Source organism: Aptenodytes forsteri, unplaced genomic scaffold (assembly GCF_000699145.1).
Source record: "Aptenodytes forsteri isolate BGI_AS27 unplaced genomic scaffold, ASM69914v1 Scaffold284, whole genome shotgun sequence".
Taxonomy (NCBI): Eukaryota; Metazoa; Chordata; class Aves; order Sphenisciformes; family Spheniscidae; genus Aptenodytes; species Aptenodytes forsteri.
In genome coordinates, this window is record NW_008794445.1 from 1,094,518 (window position 1) to 1,105,620 (window position 11,103).

Here is an 11,103-nt window from a genome sequence, read left to right on the forward strand (position 1 = left end):
GAGTACAGGGGGACGATCACTTCCCTACTCCTGCTGGCCACACTATTTCTGATACAGGCCAGGATGCCATTGGCCTTCTTGGCCGCCTGGGCACACTGCCGGCTCATGTTCAGCCGGCTGTCGACCAACACCCCCAGGTCCTTTTCTGACAGGCAGCTTTCCAGCCACTCCTCCCCAAGCCTGTAGCGTTGCATGGGGTTGTTGTGGCCGAAGTGCAGGACGCGGCACTTGGGGTATATAATACAGCATGTGCCTCAGATCCCTGTCTCTGTAATTGGGATAGTATTTCTTCTCAGGGAGTGAGGGCAATAAATCATTAAATCTCGGATGTTCACATGCCAGGGTGATTGAAATTTTCTCTACCCCTAAAAAGAGCAGGGTCCAGTTTACAGATCTCTTCAGCTCACAGGCTAAAAACTAACTCTTTAGAGAATTTTACTGAGTATTTTTTACCTAAGAAGAGTCTAGATCAATATTTTCCAGGCAGAGAGGTGTGCATTTTCTCCTTTATTTACCACTTGTAATTCCTCCTTGAGAAAGAACTGAAGTCACAGCAGTCTCTCCTTTGCCAAGACACCCTGCCATTAATCAGAAGTGGGATTATTGAAGCGCTTTTCCCCACTAGCAAAAAAATCCACTTACAGAAATACAGTTCATAAAATAGAATTTGTAACTGTCTCACCTAAACAGCCTTTTTAGAGACAAACATCATTAGTGCTGGAACTGCCTCACTGGTCGCTGGCGGTGGCTCTGTGTGATCCCAGCTCCAGGTAACCCCCGCAGCGCCCGTCCCTCGCCCTCCCCAGCTGGGGCAGCGGGCTAAACAGGCTCAGAGGGGCTGACTGGTGGAAGGAGTTGCCATGCTCATGTCCTGCTCAGGAGATGGTGATAAAAGGAGCAAGAAGTCCTGAAGAGAAAACTGGACTAAGGAATGAATGAAGAGAAGCGATGATAAACAGACTGATAGACTGAAAGCCCTTCCTTTCCACAGCTTCCTCTTCGCTCCTGAGCCTGCGTGAGCGCTTAAAAGAGAATGTGACGCCGCTGCTGTCTCCCAGAGATGACAGATCATGTGCAGTTTGGGCTTAGCCCATCAGACTTCCTTTTCTGGGGACAGAGTTGGGTATAGGCGTGGGTCAGAGGAGAGAGCATGTGTAGGGAGTGCCTGGTGTGGGAGAAGTGCTCCTCTGGGCACGGACGTAACCCTCCAGTTTCATATCAAGGGTTCTAAGAAAAAAATCCAGTCTTGAAGAAGGTAAGATTTGCTGCCACATTTAGGGCAAATTTACTAGGAGAGGAGAGGGAGCGGGTCTGTCTCGCCTTCCGCTTTGCGCCAGGCACTGCACCTCCCGTCTCCTGTGCCGTGCTGCGGCCGGGGCCCCGCAGCTGCGTGCGCCTCTCGTCCTGTCTCGCTGACCCCGCGCACCGCTGCCGCAAACGGTTCGCCACCTGGCCTCTGGCGTTCGTTAAAGGCACGTGAGGTACGCCGTTTCCCGGAAAAGTACTCAAAATACACTTGCTTGCAATCATTTGATCCTTGATCCATAATTTCAGTTCATCAGTTAATTAATCGCTTAATCAGTTAATAAGGCTAATCACTCTTCCCTGGAAGATGCTCATGAGAACAGCCAGGATAAATTGCTCCCATCTGGTTTTCCATTCTTGTCTCCCACTTCTCCATTTTTGGGCTCTGTGCTGGCGTTAGCAGATCCGTAAAAGAGGGGCTTGTTCCAGCACCGTGGCTGTCCCAGTCCAAAACCTTCACCGCCATCAGCCTCCACCGCAGTTCGGGGCTCGTTGGGGAGCCTTTAGACCGGTTGCTTTCCAGCTTGCGTGACCGTACTTCCACTCAAAGAGGCAGGTGAGGATTGGAAGACTAATGTTCACATTAAAACACTATTTTCCAGTAGTTCCTTTTCTCATAACAAATGCAGCAAAAATAGCCAGTTGGATTCTTTTTCCACACCGTACGCCTGTGCCGTATGCTTAGTCTCCACTGCCCTGCGCCTCTTGACAAACCCAGAAACCAAGGGAAGTAGTCTTCAGCCTTAACACTTTCCCCCTGCGGAGAAGCCTGACGTTTACACACCTCTTCAGGTCAGACTCTTCTTCCAAAGTCATCGTCGTCGTCTTTAAAGCAGCAAAACTCACTGCTGGCTCCTGGGCTCTGGTTGCAACCATCCTTGGCCGTATATGAACTGGCTGCTGCCATGGGCTGGTGTTCACAGGCTGAGAAGCCCTCCATCCTTTGCTGGCCTTCCTCTTCGCATCCCGTCTTTCCCGTCGCACTTTTATCTGCCTTTTCGGTCTGCTGTTCTCCTGGGCCAGGTGCTTTGCTGCGATGTGTGGCCTCCTTTCCAGCTCCTTCATCCCTCTCCCGGGCGCCCTGCGGGCTGAACTATAAACCTGCCCTCCTCAAGTGGCAGTTGCTTGCCAGCTTTTTTGGGGAAATGCAGGATCGGATTTTCAGGAACCCTGGAAAAATGGCCATAGAGCAACTTTACTCTGCACGTGCTGCAAATCTAATTTTTAATTTGCTGTCTGTGTGATCTAGCGGGACTGGGAGCAGGTGGCACCTGGCAGATTTGCTGTGTGCGTTCAGACCAGCCACGTCCGTACGGTAAGGTCCACGCAGGGAATGTGCTGATTTTATTATTCTTGGTAGCGGATAGCGCTTTCACTCTGAGGCTTTCTCCCTCTTCCTCCTCCTGCCATGCTGAGCTCTCCCCACAGCTGCTGGGCCGGACTGCCTTGCCCTCAAGGACAGGGCTTCCCCTTCTTAAACCGTGTTGCTTCTGTGGGCTGGGCTCAGAGCCTGGCCTTGCGTTGTCTGCTCCTTCCATGCTACCAGGAAAAGCCACAAATTTATGACGCACCCAAAAATTGTCTTTCTCTGAATTAGTCTTGTCTCTTGCCTGGCTTTGACCATTTTTATCGCCAGTGTCAGGTCTCTCCCAAGGCTTCTGTAGCTTTGACCAGCAGGGCCTGGACCACGTGTATCGTCGAAGAGGCAGCGTGTATCACGCTCCGTCCTTGTCCTCGGCTGCTGAACACTGCCCTTTCCAGAGCTGTAGAAGGAGCTCGGGTCCGGCTGCCTCCCTGCAAACTGTCAGCAAGATTGCCTCCTTTGATCTGCACTCAGCGCTGGATTTTATCCCAGCAGCCAACAGGCTAATTCCACAAGTTTATTCTACAAAGCTCAATTACAGCAGCTGGCGCCGGCAGTGTCCCTGCTGGCTCCGAGCCTGCAGAAGGAGAGGAAGGCTGGTGCAGTGGCTGGAGTATGAGCTTGGGAGTCCACAGGCTGAGCTGCAAATCCCCGCTCTGCGGCTGTCCTCCAGGCCACCCTGGTAAGCCTCCCCAGTGGGAGCTTGGCATCTCTGTGCCACGCAGGGAGGGGCAACATTTCCCTGCCTCACCGGAGGGGAAACGTTAGAGATACAGGCTACCGTGGTGATGGGGAACCGTGTCAACAGAGGCAGAAGCAGGTCACGGCTGCTGCATCTGGGAAATGCTGCGCAGATCCAGCCGGACCAACAGCGGGAAAGCGGATGGGGCCCCAGGTGATGGAGGGTGCGAGGCACACCATGCCTTCTCACCACTGAGTTAGCGGTTTGCTTTTCAGCTGCGGGAGCCCCGCTCCGTGCCCTGCGGTTCTCCAGTGCCTGAGTTATATTCAGCGCTGCTCTGCAAAGGATCCTGGTGTGTGTGAGCAGAACCGCAGGCAACATGGGCTTTCTTTACAAGGGCCCTTGCCCAGCACAGGAGTGCCCACAGTTCAACATCATCAGTGTTACGGTAACCTCCGTGAAAAATCAGAATCTTCTGGGGCTAAACATGCTCTGTAAATGCTCCTGCCTGGCTGGTCCCTCCTCTGGAAAGCTTACTGTTTATGCCAGCCAGGCGAAGAGGTCTAGGCAGAAAGAGAGTCCAAGCGATTTCTGCTAGTGAGCAGAGTTGAACCCCTTTTGCACAAGACCTAGTTATCAAGGCAGTAAGGAGTCGAATGCAGATGCTACCTATGAATGACATGCTGCTCCCCTCCCAGGGACTCTCAGGAAAGTCCTCACAAAAGAGAACAGTGGCAAGGGACACACAGCAGCCCAGCGAGCCCACGGTTGCCATTCGCTTCCCTGCCCCTCAGTAAGTCAGAGACATGGCTGGCTGACGTGCTTGGCCGGGGACAAATGTGCCTCTCAGGGTACAGGGAGTGCGGAGCCTCGGGGCTATTCCTTCCTCTCCTCTTGAGCAGATTTCAGCACCATCTGCTCTCTTCTGTCTTTGGAGGAGTCAGCCGGGCACTTTTGTCCCTTCTGGCAAAGCCATGCTGCGTATGTCCCCCATCGGGCGTCAGGCACCCCGAGGCAGCCAGGGAGGATGCGCACTCTCAACCTTGCTCCAGAAAGCTCCCACTGCAGCAGCCCAAGGTCAGTCTTTCTCTCCTCTTCCCTGTCCGCAGCCTGTCCCTCTGGATGAGGCACTCACCAAGGTCGCAGCTGACTCCCAAGGTTGGGTCCAGGCTTTGCTGTGGCCTCTGCAGGAGGCGATGGGAAGGGGCTGGGCCTGGGAAGGGACCTTCCCTGTACCACTCACTCCCCAAAAGGGCCCACAAGCAGCACCAAGCCCTCAGGGGAGAGCAGCAGTGGCAGGAGGAGATGTGGGGCAGCCATGGGGCTCCCTGACCTGGGAACTGCTCCATGGGATTTCTCTTTTCTCTGCACATGTGAAGTATCTCCCCGCTAAACACTCCTGGAGAATCCCTGGCCCGGCACCAGCCGGAGGGAGACCAGAGGAGCTGCAAAATTTAGGGGAGGAGAAGTGGGGAGGCTTGCTGATGGCAGGCAGCTTGCTGGGACATGCTGCCTCAAACCTCACGGCCACACCAAGCTCAGGGTAAGAGCTTTGTTGTCTGCCCTCCCCTCCTAAAATCATACCTGCCACTGGGCTGGCTGGAGCCTGTCCCGGGTGGGAGTGAGCCGAACCCCTATGTCCAGGTGAGTTACGTCGTTGTGTCCCCTCCGAGCAAGGGTCCCACAGCTGTGTCTCCTGTGGGAGCTGTGCGGCTGCTCCAGCTCCTGCACAGTGCGGCTTTGAGACTGCTGCTGTGCCAGGCTCGTCCCACGGGATGGCACTGCCTGCTCAGGAATGGGCAGCCAGGCCGGCGCTCCTGGCAGGCATAAATTCAGCAAATTAAACGGTGGTGGCATATTCTGATTGACAGGTCCCTAGAGAGCAAAGTCTCTTGTTTTCTCCATCCCCGAGGGGATGAGGAGCAGCAGGAGCAGCAGCAGCAGAGAAAACCCTTTCCCAAGCCCAGCGCTTTGCCCTTGCGGATCTGTTTCTGGGACTCAGCCCATACCCGTGTATCTTGACCCCTTTGCTGAAGCTGCTGATGCCGGGCCAGCCGGCTCCTTCGCTGCGGACTTTCCGCAATGTCAAGAGCCGACCGCTGCGGAGGATGCCAAGGACGCCTCATCTGAGCCCTTGTTGCACACACGAGCCATTGCACCCTTGTCGCTCCGTGCCTGGGGTGCAAGGCCCGGAGGTTTCAATAAAGGGCAAGCGAAATGAGGCCAGCAGGGTTTGGCGTCATTCGCACGTTACTCCTCTCTGCGGTGTAAAACCGGCACAAATGACAACACTCTGCCAGAACGGTTCACGTCTGCGTTGGCTCTGCCGGAGCCAGGTCAAAGCTGGGATTTCCAGCCCGGGAAGACGAGGGCTGGGCGAGCACCCAGCCGCCAGTCTCCTGGCTCTGCTGCTGCTCCTGCGGGAAGCAGCGTGGCCCATCGGGGTCCTGGCTCCTCTGGCGGGGTCCTCACTGCAGCTTCATGCCCGGCAGGTCCTCAGCACCCCTCTACCAGCCAGCGGTTGATGGCTTTAGGATGGAGTATCCACCATGGACACTGGGACATCACAGGTGCCTGCCCTACCCTTGTGGGCACAGATCCCCAGGAAAAGGTCTTTTGTCCTGGGGACAGGTCTCTATCCCCTCTCCTGGGCTGGAGGGCAGTTTCTTCTCTCCATGGGTCATTTTGGCTGCACGGCTGCTCTGGAGCTCTGTGGAGCCACCAAAATGTGGTGCGGTTGTGCTCGATTTGGTCAGGACTTCTTGTAAATGCCTCACCTGGGTGAGGAGCAGCGTAGTGGGCAGCAGCTGCCAAGGGGTCCAGCTCCATGCCTCAGCTTAGCGAGGGGGATGACTTGTTCTCTGCTCTTGGAGGGAAAACTCAGGCTGGTGGCATTTAATTCATATCCCCTTAATCTGTATAGGTCCTTGGCTACTGTTAAAATTTACCCTCCCTCTGCCTCCCTTCCCTACCAAAACTGTTGCCTCTTCTTTCTGTCTCTCCCGGGGGTGTCCAGAAGGGTGTGGGGAGAGGAGGGGAGAAGCTCCCAGCAGCTGGAAGGCACCCGGGGAAGGGATGCCGAGTCGTCTGGAGCCACCTCTACCCTCGGACAGACCTCCGGGACATTCAGCTGGCCTGTCCTTTGCCAGCCTTGCTCACCTAGTGGCTTTCGTTACGTTGACTGTACCTCGTCACTGACCCCCTTTCTCCATCAGCTCTCCTTCTCGATCCTCTCTCCATCCTTGGCCTCAGTGCTTGACCTTTGAAAGGTGAGATATGTGCCTGCCTTCCTCCCCCGTGTCGGTCCTCACACGCAAGCAAGACAGTAGGCTTGTGTGTCTGACGCTTGGCCTCTCTCTGTAGTCATTTGGCACAAAAAATTATCTGCAGAGAAAAGTACTGGGCTCTGTACCTGGGTCTTAATTTCCTCCCTCACCAAACCATTATTACTAATTACCACTTCTAGGTGTTTAAACCATTTCAATGATGCTGTTAAATGCCCGGCGTTAATTTAATAGCCAAGTATCTGGGTTTCCCCACATGCGGAGCTCTCAGAGTGTCTCCCACAGAAGCAAAACCCAGCCAGCCCTGGCTGTGGTCCATACGAGAGAGGCAGCAGGGGAGCGGTGAGCACATGTTAACAGCAGACCAGCGCCAGGAGCTGGGCATTACTCAGCAGGAAGCGCTCCCTTGCCCCGTACCGTCCCCCAAAGGGAGCCCCCTCTTCAGCCATGCTGCTTCCACAGCGAGGGAAAACCTGGCACCGCTGCCAGTGTGGGCCGGCATCCCTTGGGCAGAGCGTACTCTCTCGAGCTCGGATCCATTGCCAGAGCCATCCTAGGGGATTGCTCCGTCTGAGCGGGGCAGCATTCTCCCTGGCAGATGCCCTGCCTGCCTTCCACCCATCCCCGGCCAGCACTTGAGAGTGTGTCCTCAGATTTGGAGGGGGGGCTGTCAGAAATCGGCCCCATGCAGGGCTGGGCGCTGCTTTCCTCCAGCACCTGAAAGCAGGGAACGGCCATGGCCTCTAGAGAGGTCCCAGGGCTGGGGCGCGACGGGGACCTGGCTGAAGGCATCACACCAGACTTTGCCTGCTGCATCTCTGCTCCTGCTACACTGCAAAGGGCCTGCTGGCTCTCCTCCCCCACTGCTGGGGCTTGGGACTGGGGCAGGGGGACTTTTCCAACCCAAATATTTTAACTGACCTCTCGGTCACAAGTCTCCGGCACGCCCAGGACCTCAGTGGTTGTGCTGCGGAGGAGAAGACCCTGGTGCCCTGCTCACCCCTGGTGTATCCAGGGCCTGCCGGAGCACACAACCAGCACTGGGAGAGGCAAGCAAGTGGCATGGGGAGCACTGAGACCCAGGAGGGGCACAGAGTAACGTTTTAGGGTCTCGCACCCACACAAGCGTTAATGCACCCTGGGAGAGAGGGGGAATTAGTTAATGTTTGTAAAGTGCTTTGACATGACAAGTGCTGTATAAGTGCTGAGTATTAGTATTAATTATTATGGCATGGAGGCTGGCCCCGTCTGAGCACCATTCCCCAGGCCTAATTTCAGGCCGGTGCTGTTTCCCTGCCTCTCCCCCTCTGTTGCCCCATCCTGTAAAAGCCAGAAGAAGGGGAGAAGCAGAGAGGAAGAAGTAAGAGCATCTGCACCCTGCGAGGAAGGAGCACGTCATGGAGTCGTGTTAGGGGGCTGAGCCATGCACCACCTCCTCTCCGGGCAGGGCATTGTGCGGGCAGTGGAGCTGCATCTCCCCAGTGCCCCGCTGGCATGGAGGGGGACGAGGGAGCACCCTCTTGCCCCCAGCTCTGCAGCAGGCCAGGGTTGGAAACATCGCAGGGATAATGGAGAAGGTGCGCCGGGGGGTTCTCCAGCTCATCCCACCCATCCCTGGGTGGGGGCACCCAGCACTGGTGGCGGCTTCAGAGCCAGGCAAGGGGATGAAGAGGGGGTGAGAAGGTTTTGGGGTCTGTGAGCTAGACAGGGCGGGGAGGCAGCTGTGTCCTAGATGTGCGTGTGGCAGGGTCGGGAGCTCCCCGGCGTCCCCCGGACGGCGCCTGGCCTGCTTTGCTGCCTCTCCCCTCCTCGCGCCCTCCTTCTTGGCAAGGCTGGTCCCAGGAAGGGTCCCCGGAGGAGGAGCAGAAATGGGGCGGCGAGTGCCCCCAATTACCTCAGCAGTGAAACATCCCACCGGCTGGCCCATGAAATCTGTCTGCTGACAGGCACGCTGGGGAGGCGTGGGGTGGGTGTGAGGTGCTACTGGGGCCCCGAAGGAGAGCGGTGAGCTGGAGGGGTGGGCTGAATGGGGGGGGGCTGGGGAGGGCCAGAGTGGGGACCCACAGGTGCTGGCTGGGGGATCTAGATACTGAGCACCGGTATCAACCTGTGCGAGGTGCATTGGGCGACGGGGAGGACTGCGGTGCTGTGATTGCACTGCAACCCATCGGTGTCTGCTGGGACACCTGGGGCCGGGTATGCCTTCACCCCACTGCCTCCCTGCCACTGCCGAATTAACCCCCCCTGGTCCTACTTGCTCATTCAGCTCGTAGCCTCGCTCGCCCACCATGGGTCAGACCCTGGCTGCACTTTGGAGGGGCTTTGTCACTCAGGTGGCTGCCCTTCCCTGTCACCCCTCCGAGCTGGTGGTGACAGGGACTGGTGGGGATCCTGGTCCGCTCCAGAAAGCCATGGAGGGTTCTATGGCAAGCGGGAGCCCAGCGGAGGGCGAGGGGATCTCGGCGAGTTGGCACCCCTGCCGGTGGTGGGGTGGGAAGTGAGGGGACACGCCGGGAGCCCGGTCCCCTTTGCGGGGCTCTCACCTCCCTGCCCTGCTGCCACCTCACCCGTTTCTGGGTCTGCAGCTCCGGCTGTAAATAACCCCCCACTCCGGGCTCTGACGCCGAGCATTTCCACCAGCCAGCCACTGCCAACCCAGCTGCTGAGGAAGTCGCCAGAAATCCCATGAGTGGCTGAACAAAACCCCAAAACAACGTTTGGGCCCACTTTCTTTTCTCTTTCCTTTTTGAGCCCTCGAGCCTGTGTGAATTCTGAGCTCGCTGGCGGGGACCAGAAATCCTATGAGTGGCTGAACAAAACCCCAAAACAACGTTTGGGCCCACTTTCTTTTCTCTTTCCTTTTTGAGCCCTCGAGCCTGTGTGAATTCTGAGCTCGCTGGCGGGGTTTTGGTGTCTGCCATGAGAGCCTGTCTTCGGGTGGGAGTTGGGGCATCAGCCCTTGTGGTAACACCACCCCGGGAGGAACGGGACAGGAGGGGCGATGCTGGGGGCTAAATGGGAGCTGGTACAGATGTTTTGGAGGGCAGCAGGGAAAGCTAGCACGTGTGACTTGAGTTTACCCGCACTTACTTTAAAAAAAGTTGTGGCAAAGCCCTCTCCTCTTGCCTCGTCCTTCCTCCTTGTATCTCGAAGACCAGCTTGAGAAGAGCAGTTGAAGCAAGACTGTCCGCTGAATTCCCTAAGAGGACAAAACTATCCGCAATAGTCGACTCCCTTGCTGGGTTTCCAGGTACTCCTCTGGCATAGCGGGACAATAAATCCTCCCCAATAAATGCACATAAACGAGGACCAAGTTATAAAAAAAAATCTTTATTTCATGTACCAGGATTTTTTTTTTTTTTGTCATTTTCTCTTTTTAAAATTTTTTTTCTTTTTAACAGTCTGAAAAAAACCACAAAATAAAGAAAATGGAGGTTGGTTTCTTGTACTGGTTTGAGCTGGACGTGAGCAACACCCTTGGAAAAAAGCTTCCCCGCCAGCCCTCGCCTCCCGCACGCGCTCTCCCGGCGCGCTCCCGTGCTCTCCCCTTCCTGCCCGGCCCCGGGGGCGCGCTCGGCCCTGTGAATGCTCCCCAGCTCCGCGCGGCGTCGGGCGGGCGAGGGCGGCTGGGGATGGAAACCCCAACGCCGCCCTTTCTCCACGCCGGGGTCTGGGAAACCGGCTTTAACTTATTCCTTGGGGGGCATCGGAGGCGGGGGTGGGTGTTCACCTGTGAATCTTTTTTAAAGGGCTGGGGGTCATGGGAGGGGATTTCAGCAGTGGGGGGGTCTGGACACCCAGCCAAGCTGCTTGCATCCTCCTCTTGCCCTGTGATGCCGGTTTTGGGGGGTGACCCCCTCCCAGTGCTGCCCCCCGCCCTGCCCCAGAGCAGGGAGGGGGGGTTAAAGCAGTGGGGCGGGGCAGTGCAGGGAAGATCAGGCTGCTTTTAAGCAGAAACCCTGCTGGGACCCAAAGCGGGGGACTGCATGGCTCCTAAAACTGGAGCAGCAGGAACGGGGACAGAAAAAAAGTCGAAAAGTGGGTCTGAGCTGCCGAAGGGCTCGGCGGCGCCATCCTGCAAACCCTCGGCCTCGCGCCTGCCCAGGGCGCTGCCGCTTTTGGGGAGCAGCCCCGACAGGGGCCCTGTCCTTGCCCCAGGCTAGCCAGCGGCTCGCAGGGTGTCGCAGAGGCCTCCCTGGCCCCACGCTCCCCTGCCACCGCCTCCCCTCCTGCCTGTATCTGCAGCAGCCATCGCGGGGGGAGCTGGATTAAAAGCGGTTTCTGGCACCCCTGGCGCCCCATTCCCCCAGCACAGCAGGGAAGGAGGGGGCCGTGGCCAGGCCAGGGGTCCCGGGGCGGGATGGCAGGGGCCCAGCTTGCCTTGCCGCTGCGGATGAGACTGCAGCAGACTGGGACCGCCCAGCGAGGGGGGGACGAGGACAAAACCCAGCGGGCGTGGAGACGCCCAT

The 11,103-nt window shown here is 57.2% G+C and overlaps 1 protein-coding gene across 1 annotated transcript in view; it reads right to left on the reverse strand.

The window, feature by feature from the left end:
* Positions 1-5,656: 5,656 nt before the first annotated feature.
* CACNG2 (calcium voltage-gated channel auxiliary subunit gamma 2) overlaps positions 5,657-11,103 on the reverse strand; it is a 59,005-nt gene continuing 53,558 nt past the window's right edge. Inside the window, exon 5 of the mRNA XM_019474804.1 lies at positions 5,657-5,767. Within this exon, the coding sequence (XP_019330349.1) occupies positions 5,657-5,767 (111 nt within the window). The remainder of the gene's footprint in view (positions 5,768-11,103) is intronic.